General features: G+C 58.1%; 1 protein-coding gene across 1 annotated transcript; it reads right to left on the minus strand.

Annotated features, from left to right (window-relative positions):
- Positions 1-4048: 4048 nt before the first annotated feature.
- Positions 4049-7733, minus strand: LOC109145881 (Krueppel-like factor 2). The gene is given in 4 exon segments (XM_039556437.1): positions 4049-5418; positions 6262-6549; positions 6552-7236; positions 7512-7733. Coding segments are annotated over 4 exon segments (1242 nt in total). The 5' UTR covers positions 7605-7733; the 3' UTR covers positions 4049-5242.
- Positions 7734-14584: the final 6851 nt, after the last annotated feature.

The raw sequence follows: 14584 nt of genomic DNA on the forward strand, positions 1-14584 counted from the left end.
TCACGGCGGGTCGTTCGCAGTCCATTCATGCCATTAAACAGCACTTATAGAAAACAAAAACCAGTTCCAAAAATAAAACCCAGAGACAGATGGGCCATTCAGTGCGTTTTTTGATTATATCTCCCACTTGTCGGCCTGACCTGCTCAAACCCTATCCCAACAGGATTCAATCTCTGCCCCAGCGCAGGGTGATCAAGCCTTTCCTCTTCAACAGCCTGCAGCACGTTTTGAGCTCATCTCCCCAAGGTAGAGGCTTTTTGATCTCATGAATGGTGGAGATTATGGGCAGCTGGAAAGTGCTATTCACAGCCTGCCTCCCCCACACCTCTGTAAGCCTGGGGAGCTTTGTCCCACCAGGAGCTGTATGGACCTGCAGATGAAACACATCAACTGGGTGTTTCTGCTAACTGGATCATCAGTGGAGCAATTAGCACTGCTTCAGGGGGGCCTGGAGTTATTGTTTCTGGCCTGGATTTATTGCTTCTGGCCACTGCATCCCAAAGCTTGCACAGAGCAAAGGGGTAAGGCTGGAAACTTGAGTCACGTACCTGGTCCATCACTGAGAGTCCTGCACTGGGACTGTGCCCAGATCTGACCACAAGGGTCCTGCCTCGCCAGGACACAGGGAGAATCCAGGGAATGCAGGGAGTCAGGGAAAGCCAGCAATGATGAGGAACCCAGTGCTTCTGTGCTCTGGAACTTTGGCATCGCTGTTCTGTCACTGCAGCACCATCACCCACCTCCAGCTGCCCTGGATACCAGGGTACCAAGGGTACCAAGCCTGGGCGATCTGCCACCAAGCAGCTGGGTGAGAGATGTATCCCCAGATTTAGCCCTGGCAAAAAGGCTCCCTCCAGGCCAGCTCCTCACCCACCTTGGGATGCTGGGGAAGGATGCACCTCGTGCCCTTTACCCGTGCCCTGGCTGGCAAGAGTGACCAAAGGTGGCCCCAGGCCAGAGGTGTGCGTGCCTCCGGACCAGGGCTCAGGGTGTGTGTGTCTCCCAGCCTGGCACCAGCGGAGGAGGACAAGTGCAAACACTGTGGCCAGTGGGGCGGGAGAAGGTTATCTGGGGCCCGGCAGTGGAAAAACTCTGGTGTGTGACTAAGGCACAACAGCGTCAGGTGTGGGTCCAGGCAGGGCAAGTGAGCCGGGAGTTATCGCTTCCCCGTGGGTTCAGGTGCCTGAAGCCAAATGTTTCCTAAGGGTGCGGTGACAGCCACAGCCCCGTTATCATGGCGCCTGGCCCACCCCAAGCAGCATGGACACGGGGGCCAGTTGCTGGACCTTCCCCCCATGGCAGGGATGGGGCACTTCCCACTGCTCTTCCAGTGGGGGACTCGAGCCCTGGGAGCATACTTCAGCAGGGACACCTTGGTCCTGGGGACCCAAGCTCCCAGGTTGTGGTGAGGAATGGCCTGTGTCAGCCCCTCCAAGCACTCCCAAACTATCCTCCCACCCTGGAGCACCCAGGCTGCATCCCACCCATAGCACTCTTGCCCCCTTCCCAGCTCCATGCTGTCCCCATGGACCACAGCATCTCCAAGGTCAAGCCCTGGGTAAGGAACCCTCAGATCTGCAACACTCCTTCTCTCTATGGATCAACAAACCCAGACCAGCTGTGGGATTTGTTGGCTGTAGCATGGGTGATCCACATGAGCTGGGTCCTCCCCAGACAATAGAAACCCCCTCAAGTTTCTCTTTCACCCCTCTCCAGCTTTGAAGACCCCAGGGCCCCGTGCTCCAGCTGGCAGGTGACTGCATGGTTCCAGGCCATGCTGTGGCCATGACTCATCCATCTGCTGGGAGGTGTTTCTCCATACCTTGCTCCTTCCTTTCCCCACTTGCCTCCTCATTGGACCAGGTCAGTTGTACCCCAAAACCATGGGGCATAAGAGTTGTAGACAGTTCAGGGATCTCTGCACAGTTCCCAGGGTCCTTTTTGACAGGAAGTGACCAAGGTGGAAAAGGAAGGGAGGGAGACATGGCCTAGCACAGGGTTTTCCAGCTGACAGCATGTGCATGTACCACAGGGATTGCACCCCAGCCGTGCTTCCCTCAGTGCTGCCAAAGGTGTGTTCTTGCTGCCCTCATCACTTCGCAGGGCAGGTGTTGCTGGGGACAGCACTGGGCAGCCTCCTCCAATGGAATGTGTCTTGGCCCAGGCACTTGGAAGAGGGTGTTTTTTATTAACAATAAATTAACCGTAATCGTCTTTTCCACTACAGCCACTCCTCCCCAGCCATGCAGTGATTCCCAGCCATGCTGGTCCATTTGACTGCCATGCCCCATTGAGCGCCTGAAGGAGTGCCTTGCCCCAGGCACAGGGGAGCAAACCCAGAGCAGCTTTGTTTGGAAGAGCCAAAGCACCTTCCCCTGCTCTCACCTCCATGTAAGGTAGCGGCAGCAGAGCCGGACCTCACTCTTGCCCTGGCACAGCAATGATGAAAGGCAAGGAAGAACTGGTTTGTGCTCTGATCTCAGAGCTGAACCTCAAAACAGCCGTGAACCGTCACTCCGGCTCCCAGGATGCTTAGGGAGGACAGGACAGCAGAGCCAGCCTTTCCAGTGGGACAGGATGGTTGGAGAAATTCATCGTTCCCCTGGAAATAAAAATAATAATCATAATAAAAACACAAAGCCAGAGATTACTTATATGCACACAAACACGCAGGCACGCACTCTCCCCATCTGGCTTTGCCAGCCTGACTCATCGCTAATTCAAACAGCCCACACCTTTCCCTCTCCCTCCATGTGACGTTTTGAACAAGTCTCCAGGGAAGAGGCACAAGTTTTGCCCTAGCTATCCCCTGGCATTGTAGCCTTGTACTTGGGTTCTGGTGGTCCCAGGAACAGGACACCCCCAGTACCTCATCACAGGCCACAGGGGTCCCAGCACAGTCACCCCTGCACAGGCACCTCTCAGAAAGTGGGGCAAGCAGAGGGTGGAGGCGGCAGTGGAAAGGACAAGTGATTGAGCCTGATGGATCTGTGACATTTGTGGATGCAGCCCCATGGTCCTGATCTCAGGCCTGCAGGCCAAACATGACATCCCAAGCTGCTGCCACCCTGCCTGGAATCACCCATGCTTTTGTACCTGCTCAAGGGCAGACCACAAGGCTGGGTGCTGGCCCCAGAACACGGTGCCCAACACCAAAATGTTAGCCATGCCTCAGGGGACCATCAGACCTGCTCTGCCATTCCCATCTGAACAGGAAAGGGTGGGATCAGCCCAGCTTCATCCCACTTCCACTTGCAGGGCAAGCAGCCCCAGGGCACCCCCCAGCCCTGGCCAGCCACCAGGGGTTGCAGTGGTGAGCAGAGGAGGAGGGAGCCACTGCCACCACCACCCTGGGCCAGGGCATCATAGAGCCTGTAAGTGTGCTCCCTGCACTGCCAGCATGGTGTCAGGTCTGGACAAGTTCCTGCCTTCAGAGGGATTCGTGCATCACAGGTAATCAGCTGTGGGAGGGAGGGAGGGAGGGATGGAGCCAGACCTGCTTGCTGAGCTTGGGACCTGCCAGCATGCTTGTGCTGAGTCACCACCTATTAACGCAGGGAAACCTCAGCACCTGAACCCCGCCAAGCTACCGGGCCATCCCCAGGAGGACAGCAGAGACAGCACCCAGGACGAGGCAGCAGACACCAGCCTCCCTCCCGGTTGTGACCACAAGGCCAGTATTGCAGAGCTCCCGCTGCGAGGGACAGCAGGACAGGACTGCTCAGGAAGAATTCAGGACCAGCAAGGCTCTCAGTAGTTTCAGCTGCCATTCCCCTTGGAGATGACTCACTGCAGGACCAGTCACACCATCCCAGTGCCGCAATTGCCCCATCTGCAGATTAGGGAAACTGAGGCACAGGGAAGTGGGGTGACTCAAGAGCTGTTGCACAGGAGATGCTGCTCAGATGCCGAGGCTTGGGCGTTCCCCATCGATCCTCCGCAGCTAACTTAAGCAGAAATGAACATCGATGTAAATATTTACTGACAAACAAGCTCAGCCTCACCCTCTCCTCTTAGAAGAAACCTTTAAAGTAAACTCTCCTGGCTCTTTCATGTTTACATCTTGTTTATTTATTATACAGCAGATCACAATATTTCAACAGTTTGCATATAAAGAAAAGTAACATTTCAGAGTGCAAGAGACCTAACGTGCCCAAGCAGAGAAATGTTAATTAACAATATACACAGACGGGAACAGTGCACTTCCCAAAGCTGAGACTCATCTGTGTTCCCAGCTGGAAGAAAAAAATATATTAAAAAAACAGAAACATTATATATTACTGCTTTGTTTAATTTACAACTTGCTTTGCAGAAGCTGCACATAAAAAGACTCATTTTCTTTTGAGCTTTCTTTTTTGTCCCCCCCCGCTCTACAAAAGTTTCAAGTATAGCAGAGACCTGGGCATTCATAGCTGGACTCCCCGTCCTTTACATACCAAATTAAAAAAGCAGCATGGGGAAGGTAGCTGCAGCAGTACCTGGTGTCATCCTGAGGGGAAGAACAAGACAAAATAAAGCAGACAAGAGCCAGAAGAGACATTTTAGGCTCTTGAGTGGAAAACTGTGGGAACGGCCAGGGCTGGACTGCTCAGTGGAGTCCCAAGCTGGTGACAGGAGCATCCCTACTCTCTATGCAAGGTGACACTGTGCTGCCAACACCTGCAAACCTTTATAGCCACAAGCCAGTCAAATCCCACCCTCACCCCATCCACTGTAGGTTTTGGGTCAGGAGGTTTGTTCTGATGGCCACAACCAAGACGACCAGCAACCTATTTCCCAGCACCAAAACCAATATGCCCAACTGGCATGGGTCTCCAGCCAAAACGCAGCCAGAGTCAGCCACCACACTCCCTAGAGCCAGGGGAGTGCCAGAATCTGGGGGAAGAAGGTTAAGCTGATGCCAAATACAAGCCGGGAGTTCTGGGGACAGATCCCTTACGCACCAGCCCTCCCTCACTCACCAGGTACCTGGCTGGGGGGAACTCTCCAGGCATGGGGAGCTGAGTGATGATGCCTGGGCAGGTGTTTCTTGCGGCTTTGCTCCCCATATACATCCCAAAGCAGCCCTTCCCCACCACTTGGCTGGGCTAGCTCTCACAGCAGGGGCAGGAGGAGAAAACTAGTTATCAACTACAAGCAGAGAAGGCTGGTGGCAAGGCTGCTCCCCAGTGCCATCCCTGGCCCAACGCTATTTACACCGTGAGCTGGCTCCGGGGACATCAAGTCCGGCCGCAGCCACTGCTCACATGTGCCGCTTCATGTGGAGAGCGAGGTGGTCTGAGCGGGAGAAAGCCCTCTCGCAGAGGTGGCACTGGAACGGCCGGTGCCCTGTGTGCTTGCGGTAGTGGCGGGTCAGCTCATCGGAGCGGGCAAATTTCCAGCCACATCCTTCCCAGGTGCAGTGGTAGGGCTTCTCGCCTGCAGAGGAGAGGGGGTGTCAGTGGGCTTGGAGGTTCCCGCCCTCCCTATGCCTTCAGCTCTGTGCTACCCTACCCAGCACCCCCTTTTTCAAGGGAGATCCCTGATCACCACCCTTAGGGGATGGGAGCCCCACTGCGCACCTCTGCCTGCCCAGCTTTCCTTCTGTCCCCCATTTTCCTGCCCTTCCCCATGTGCAAAGGTCTGTCCTTTGGGCATCCCTGCCCCATTACAGCACCCCTCCATGTGCCCTTGCCTCATTTCAAACTGTTGGTGGTCCCCTGCTCATCTCTGCTGTGGGGTGGCACCATGTGCTCTGTCCCAGCTCGGCCAGAGGGTCGACCATACACCCCCCCCAGTCTATCTCCCTACTCTATTTGCCCCTAGCCCAGGTCAAGGGCTGCTCCATGTGTCCCCCCAAGCCCTACCTCCTCAGGCACCCCCGGGCCCCAAAGCCAGCAATGGAGGCGTCACAAGAGTGGTCTCGCTACGTGCCTTGGTCCCCGTGTGTCCCTGCCCAGCCCCACCACGGGGGTCCTTCTGAGCACTTCAGGGGCCATCCTCACTGCTCCCTGCCCTACACGCAGAACCCCTCACGCAACCCCATGCCGACTGCGGGCTATCTCTGGGTGCCCTCACACAGCCCTACCACGGGGACCCACCGTGCACTCCTTGACAAACCGCAGGGGTCTCCTCCATGCGACCCCCCCCTCCCCCGCCCCCGGTTTCACCTCCCCCGGCGCCCCTTCACACCCCCGGAACCACGGTGGCGGGTTTCACCACGTGCCGGGATACCCCCACCCGGGACCGCCTGTGCGCGTCCCCGCCCCTGCGCGCCCTTACCCGTGTGGGTCCGCATGTGCGCCTTGAGGTGGGAGCTCTTGGTGTAGGTCTTGCCGCAGCCCGGGTATTCACAGTTGTGCGTGGCCGTTCGCTTGCGCGCCCACGAGCGGCGGCCGCGCTTGGGCTTGCAGTCCTCGGGGGGGGCCCCGGCCGGGAAGTATTCCAGCACCGGGGAGTTGGGCGGCGTGACCAGCAGCCCGGGCAGCCCCGACGGGCCCGGCCCCGGCCCCTTCAGGGGCTCCCTGAAAACACTGAAATGTCCATGAAACTGCGGCGGCGGCTGGGGGCGAAGTGGGGCGCATAGCGGTGCGGGGCCACGGAGTAGTGGGGCGGCAGGTCGGCCAAGAGGTGGGGATCGGCGCCAGGCAGCGGCTCCTCAGGGGGCCCCAAGCGGCCATGGGGGAAGCCCGGGTATGGCAGCGGCGGCCCCGGCACCGGCCCCGGCCCGGGACCCGGCGCCACGCGTGGCTTGTGCTCGCCGCCGCCCGGTCCCAGGTACTCGGCGGCGGACATCCCCAGCATACAGGCGCGCTCCTCCGGCTGCTCCTTCTTGATGCGGGGCCCGAAGGACTGCGCGGCGTCCAGGGGCAGTGGGCGGGTTAGGGCCGGGTGGAGGGGCGGGTGGTGATGGGGGTGAGGATGGTGGTGGGGGCCGCCGGGCACCCGCAGCTCCGTATACTCCCTCCGCTGCAGGTCGTAGTGGCCAGGCAGGTCCGGGGTGAGCAGCTCAGCAACGTAGCTGTGGCCCTGGCCCTCGGGGTAAGGCGCCGGGAACTTGCCCGGCGTGGAGTACGAGCCGTCGCTGTCGTAGGTGGTGCCGCAGCTCTCAGGGGTCTCGGGCAGGGGATAGTTGGGGCCGGTCGGCCCCTGCCCGCCACTGCTGGTGTGCGCCAGGATGAAGTCCAAGTCCACGAACTTGCCCAGGTCGTCCTCCTCCCGCTTGACGGCAGCGGGGCCATCCTGCTGTAGCATCCTCTGCGGGAAAATGAGGCGTCAGGACTGGCGGGGAGACAGTTGCGGCGGCACCCGCCGCCCCAACACCGCGGCCCGCGCCTCCCGCTCGGGGCGGCGGCTCCCCCCAACCCGTCCGACGGGTCGGCACCACTCCGGCTACGCTGCGCCGCCCCCAGGGCGCCCTCCGACGGCGGGAAGGCGGCCCGGCCCGCCCCCCACTCCACAGACGGGCTTAGCCCCAGCCCGGAACGCTCTGCCCCGTACCCCCCTCACCACCCCGGGTGCGAGGTGCTTACATGGAGCATGTCGGCGGGCCGCTCCTCTAGCGGCATCAAGCTGGCAAAAGTGGAGATAGAGGGCAGGGCGCTCTCGTCCACGGCCGCCGCCATGCCGGGCCGGGGCAGCGGGGCCGGGCAGGGGGAGCGCGGTGCGCGGAGCCCGGCACCGCTCCACTCCGCTCCCCGCGGCAGCAGCGCTGCTCTGCGCCGCCCCGCGCCCCTAAGCTGTTAACAGCATGGCTGCGCCCCGATTGGTCCGGCCGGCATTGATATTCACCGCCGCCGCCTGCCATTGGCTCTACTGCCGCCTGAGCCGCGCCCCCTCCGCTGGGGCTGCCCTGCCGGGCGGGGGTCGGTGGTTGCCGCTGCCCCGACGGCGCTCGGAGCTGGCGCGGAACGGGAGAGGACGGGACGGGGCGGGACAGGGCGGCGGGGTCCCCACGCCCTGCTTTGCCCTGGTCTGCGAGAGTGTCCCACGGGGGAGAAGAGCCAGGGGTGCTGCTGTAGACTGCGGAGGCCAGAATCCTGCCCGCGACGTGAGCGGGATGAGGCGCCCTTAAGCTTTGTCCGCACTACGAGCGGGGAGGGGGGTTGTAGGTGGCAGAGCCGGAGGTCCCCCGGCACCCTCTCCCGAGTGGGGCAGGGGTAATGGCTGTGTCCCATGCCCCCGTGTGTGGAGGCAGAGAGTCCCGGAGGGATCTGGCGCAGGTGTGCAGGTGAGAGCATTCCAGCCGGTGTGTCGGCCGCTACACTTGCCACGGGGACCACCGAGCGCGTCAGCGAGCGAAGGTGCAGTCTCAAAAGGGGGTGTTTGTGCCACCGCAGGAGCTGAACTAGATAGCCGAGCCCCGGTGCCCCCACACCCCCGCGCCACTCGTTTCATGTAAGCGCGCCCGTATACGAGCCGCGTCCTCCCGCGCCGCTGCTGTCGGTGAGGCAATCAGCAGCACAGAGCGTACCAGCTCGCATCTGGCTGCGTGCAGGGTGCGTGTGCGAGCCGAGATAACTGCTCGTCGACCCTGTCGGGCGCTGGCATCCTGCCGGCATCACCTCATCTCGCCCCACAGCCCCCACGACACGTTTGTCTGCCCTCCCTGGGGACAAGTGCTGTGGCTGAGTCTCCGACCACCCTAGTACAGGGGGACATGGGCCGGCTGTCCCACCCTGAGCAGCCCCTGGGACAGTGCTGTCCTCCCGAGGGCTTCCCATGCCAGGGGACGCAAGGACAGCAGGTTGTCCCACCTTGCAGGAGACACCCAGGTCATCCACCCTTTTCTGGCTAGTTGGATCACTGCACGGAGACCCAGGGCACTGGGCAGGCCTCCCCAGGGGCTCTCTGCCTCCCTGTCCGGCTCACAGCAAGATCTTCTCTGTTTGGCCCCCATCCAGCCAGTACCAGGAATGGCCCTGCTACTGTTGAACTCGTCAAGAAGCAATGGCCCTTATCTCTTGGAGCCTGTCTCCCTGCTTTCTGGGGCTGTCCATCTCCAGATACCTTTCTAAGAACTGAGGCTGCTGCCTGCTCTATTCAGAAGTGAGGAGTCAATTAAAAAAAAAACAAATATAAACACCAAAGGTGAGGTGTGCACACACACCACACGCACATGCCGCTTCTGAATCCAAAGCTACTCTACCAGTTGCTTTCATCACCGTGCTTTAATTATAAGGGTGGAGCATTGCAATAAATTATTTCAGTAATCCAGTGGAACAACAACAATTCAGATCTTCCCCCTTTTACCAAGAATCCCTGCCCTGGTTTCCAGAGTACATGTTGGGCTGCTGCCTGGGCCCCATCTGCCTGTCTGCCAGTGAGGCAGCAGGTTTATTAATGGCACCTATTGGGTCAAAACACATGGGCTCCAAAGACCCTCCTTGGAAAAAGTCACCTCCAAAGTGGCAAAGAAGCATGTGGGCATTATTTGAAATTACTTTTAGCTTGCCTGTTAGAGTAGCTTATTCAAGTCACCAGTTAATCCCATTATTTGTTTCTTGGCCAAATAATAATTAATAGCAAGGCAGTTCCTGCCCCAAACTTTTACAGATAAGTGAGAGAAGATGCCATAGGAGACAAACACTAATTCCACTTGGTTTTCCCCTTTTCCAGCCAGTTTTGGCATCTGCACACATGAGGAGCTGGCTAATTTTGAGAGGCGTCACCAACAGATCAGCTTAATTTTTACAGCCAATATTCCTTGCAAATGTGGGATATTCCCCAGGAAACTCTTTTTACTGATGCTCTGGTGGGAGGGCCGACGTGGTGGGGAGCGGCAGCACGCCAGGCACCGCAGCAACACAAGCACTGCCAGCGCTGACTGTGCAGGGAGCCAGGAGTGCGTCACAGGCAGGGTTTTCCTGCTGTGAGCCATGGGGTGGGCACGGGGGGTCCCTGCCACAGCCTTGTCATCCCCTCAGCCACAGAAACCCCCTCCTGGGTGAGAAGGAGGCCAGCAGGAGCAGTCAGTGTGTGCACAGCCCACTGTTGACAGAAGCCCATTTAGGAAACATGGATTATCTCTCGCGCTACTACAGCAGGCTGTTAAGTCACTGGCATCCCATGAGATCAAACAGTGTCCAGGTGAGAGAGCAAACAGAAGGTGGGAAGGACCACCTGCCTAGGTGATCACCAAAGAGGAAAGGGTTAATAGTTATCCTTGCTTTTGGCACATCTGGCAGCAGAGGAGTGAGGAGCATGGCATGCCCGGCATGGTATGCCAGAGGTGGCTCTGTCAAGCCAGGAGCATCGTCAGCCCTGCCAACACTGCCACAGTGCCACGGCACCCTCCCCAGTGGCACACAGCACATGTGGGATGGGCAGGGGGAAAATGCCCCGCGGCACTGCCAGAGATGGAATTGGTGCCCAGGTTGCTCAGCAGGGTTCCTAGGAGACCTAGAGGGGTCCCCTACCCTGCATAACATTGGGGCCTGAAAAACACCTGCACTGCATCCCTTTCTGTACTGTCACCTGGAGTTGGGGGACTGGAGTGAACCCAAGGACTTTCCTTCAGAGCACTTCCAGTGCCCCCTCTCCAACGCCACCTCCAGCTTCACAGCCCAGAGAGCTTCTGCTTCAGTGGGAGGCAAAACCCAAGTCCCAAAAGCTCCACAGGGGACCCCATGAGAGGTACCAGGGGGGATCCACACTGCAGGAGACCCCAGACAAATGTGACACTCCAGGGTTATATCCCTGAGACCAGAAAATGAATCCTGCTGGGTTTTACTCTCTGTCTTCCCCTCTGCATGGGACTGGCCTGCCTAGAGAAGGGTCCAGGAGCCCCCAGACCTGCCTGCACCCCCAAAGCCCCCTTCCCCTCCTGAAAAGAAAAGAGGAACTGAAAATGAAATTAAAGCATAATTCAATCCGGAGCAGGTCCAGAGTAAAGTCATCTGCTCTTATCGTGGGCTGGCAGGCTCTTCCCGCTCCGCAACAAACACAATGTTATCAGGGCACAGAGGGCAGATTCGTTTGCACCGGCCGAGCAAGCTGCTGTGTCCGCCCTGCCTGCCCTGGGGTCTGGGGAGCACTGGGATGCACAGCCAAGGACTGGGGCTGCCAGGGGCTCGGGGAGGCAGGCAGCACCCCAGCAGGGAGCTCAGTCCCAGGACAGGGTGCTTTGGCTGGGGGCCATATCCAGCCTCCCTGCACAGCTCTCTGGCCGGAGGGGATGGTTGCTCGCAGTGAATGTCAGCACTGAGTAAAGGCTGCAGAGGGACAGGGTCCCAAGTGATGCCTTTGCCTACAGGAATATATATGGCCCCATGGGTGCTGCCCAGCTGCTTGGCCAGAAGGCCTCCAAGCTGGCAGATCTTGGCATCCCACTCCCTGGCAAAGCAGCACAGTGGCACCCCTAGACCCCGCACACGCTCCCAGCCCCACTGCATCGCCTGGACCGCATCCTGCTTTGATCTCTGCCTGCTGCCTGGCTGTGCCCTGGTGGCTGCGGGGCCAGCGCAGCCCTCTCCGTCCTTCTTTATATACCCCTGTTATTTTTAACTCTGCCTACGCAAATCCCGAATCCGGAATGAGCAGCGGACGGGGGCCAAGGGGAAATGGACATGGTGCAAATTTCCTGCCCTTTTTACCTCTCTTCCTCTATAACATACAGCAACGTTTTTCCTCCACTTCTTAACTTTCACTGGTACAGGAAAGCTGAAAGCTCTGGGCTCTGCATAGAGCCACAAGGTCCAGCACCGCAATGGACAGGGTATCCCACTCGGAAGAGGCATCGCACTCAGCATGGTGCTGAGAGATGTCCCTACCCAGAGCATGCACTACAGGCCCCACCGGCAGTGCGATGCACTGGAGGCATCCAGACAGCCCTTGCAGCAGCAGCCTCACGTGCAAACACATGTGCTCACGTGCCAGCCCAGGGGTGCATCCTTCCCCCTGGCCCGACAAGAGCTCTGGCCCCGGCCACAGCAGCTGGGACTGGACCACAGCCATGGGAGCCGTTCCCTTTTGCCACTCACAAAAGTGCTGGACAAGACCTGTGACAGCAGCTCCAGGAATAACAGGAGGAATTGCTCTTTTCTGGTTCCTTGTGAGCAATGAGCAGGAGGAACACCGGATATTCTTCCCAACATCTCTGGTTTAATCTCTTAAAAAAAAGCCACAACACAGAGTGCCACAGTGAGTTGCACAGGGAGTTTTGCAGAGGATATCATGGAATGGCTGCAGTGCCCAGGGGATGTGCGTGTTAGAACCCTTCATGTGCTGGGGATTAGTAGCTGTACATCATGTAAAAGCCATTTGTCTACAAAAGTTCCAAATGACCCAGATAAACATCTCTGCCGCTCTTTTCCGAGCAGTCTCCATCCCCCCTCCCAGCTATACTCTAAGGTGTTCAGTCTCCAATGAACCTGGATTCTCAATGAATGGGGAAAACCTCCCTTGCCATGCACAGAGGCAGGAAAAGTGTGGGTATCAAGGCCAGTGCTGGTCAGACCTGATCCACTCAGATATGCACCATTTCCCAACCTGGAGAAAGCCTGGCTGGCCCTGGAACCTGGGCACTGGTATGGCTGGGGTATCCAGGCACTGCTGTCCCAGTGGGGGAACAATTTTCCAATGGGAGCTGTGGGATGGGGTTGAGTGAACGGTCTGCACCGTGAGTCACTGGCACCCATGGGGACACAGCTCAGTGTGAGGCAGCAGGGGACAGCCCAGTGGACAGCAGGACAAGCAAAGAGCTGGAGAACTCTGTATGGAAACTGTTTTCCAGGTCATTTGATTTTGGTATTCCTCCCATGCAGCTATCTGCCCAGAGCCACCCCGCCAGCGTAAATCACACACCATAGTACATTGCATGGAAAACTCATCCTGCCACCATCCCATGGCCCTGGGACACTGCACCGAGGCCACCACTATGGCACAGGATGCCAGCATCAATCGCAGTCAGCCACATGCTGCAGTGGTTTCACACAAGCAGCCCACGAAAGTGCATCCTCCCACCCGCGACACTCATGGGGTGTCTGGCAGGATCAGTGGCCACCCTGAGTCAAGAGCAAACCCATCTGCGCTGGCATTACACAGGGCTGCTTCATTCTGCTCCAGGAAGTGGCATTTAATTCCCCAGCCTCCTGGTAGTAAATAGGTTTCCAACACATTACAAAAGGCTGTAGTACATTTTTTTTATCCCCAACTTTGCTCATGCTCTGAGCTGGTGAGCTCATCCCCTGGGAATACCGTCTCCAAAATAGATTCACTCCCTTGTTGGAAATAATCAAATGGGAATCCAAGCTGCTGAGCCCAAGCCCAATTCCTCCCTTTGTTCTGGGGCTCTGGCAGTGAAGGGGTTCTGAGCGGGGTGACAGGAACTCGCCTTCTTTTAATTGACCTCCGATGATGAAACAATCAACCAAACGATTTAGAAATGTGTATCCAGTGAGATCATCAGGAAAACTTCTCAGCAAAGGAGCCTGGGGAAAGGAAGGTGCAGTAATCCACCTGCCCCAGCCGCCTCGGCAGGCCTCACTGCTTGGCACAATGTGGCACAGCGTGGCATGGTGTGTCACAGCCACCCAGTGCCTCTTGGGCTACCTTGCTGTGGCTTCATGCCAGCAGCTGCCTCACTAGGTCCAACATGGGGAGAGGGTACAGCTAGATCTGTCCCAGTGAGGACACCTGCTCCCATGGGACACCTCTCCTCCTTGTTTCCAGCCCCAGCCCATCCTTAGCTGCTGGGCACCCATTTATCCCAGGCCAGCACCAAGCAGCAGTGCTGCCCGTCTCTGTTCCCAGACTCACTGCAAGTGCTGCCACCCCGATGGGCATTTCTAGGACAGGAGTCCATGATGTTGTGGGGGAAAAACCCTCCCATCCCCACAAGCACTGCCTCCTTGGGGATTTCCATCTCTTGCACCCTTTCCCCAGTTTTTTGTAGCCTGGCGGGAGGGCAACCACCCGGGAAGGGCTGGCATGGCTCCCCAGCCCCAGCTGTGCCGCTGGGGCTGCCCTGGCTTCCCCAGCCCAGGTCAGTGCACGCTCCAGCTTGGCATGTGGCAGGCACTAATTTTGGCCCAAAGGGTTTCCCTTCAGCAGACTCTGCTGCCAGGGTGGTTTTGAAGACAATCTTAGCCGGAGTCTTCCTTCCTCGACTGCCAGTGATCCGGAGCCAGGCTGGTGTGTTTGTGTTGTGTGTATATGTGTGTGTGTATCTCCAAACCGCAACAAATATTTCATATTCGTTTTCTTTCTTTCCCTTTTTTTTCCCCCCTCCAAGCCCTTGGCTGTGGTATTTAAATAGTAGGTGTGGTCCCGGCGCTGTGTGCCAAAACCAACACCAGTTCCAGAGCAGATAACCCTGCGAGCAAATGCAGCAGCGAAACCACACTGAACTGCTGGGAGAGCCGTGCCGGGATGGGCAGTGCTGCTGGGTATGGCCACGGCATGGCTCTGTGGGCAGGCAGGCAGCAAGCACGCACAGTGGCTACATGGCTCCCTGGCCCAACACGAAAGCTCAGCCAAAGGGGCTGCGTGAAGGGAGGAGGTGGTGGAGTCAGCATGTCCAGCTGCAGGGCCACGCACTAGCTGCTCGCTGTGTGCAGTCAGGAGCTGTTTGGGATGGACCCAGACAGTCTTTTGGGGTTTGGTT

Source organism: Corvus cornix, chromosome 8 (assembly GCF_000738735.6).
Source record: "Corvus cornix cornix isolate S_Up_H32 chromosome 8, ASM73873v5, whole genome shotgun sequence".
Classification (NCBI taxonomy): Eukaryota; Metazoa; Chordata; class Aves; order Passeriformes; family Corvidae; genus Corvus; species Corvus cornix.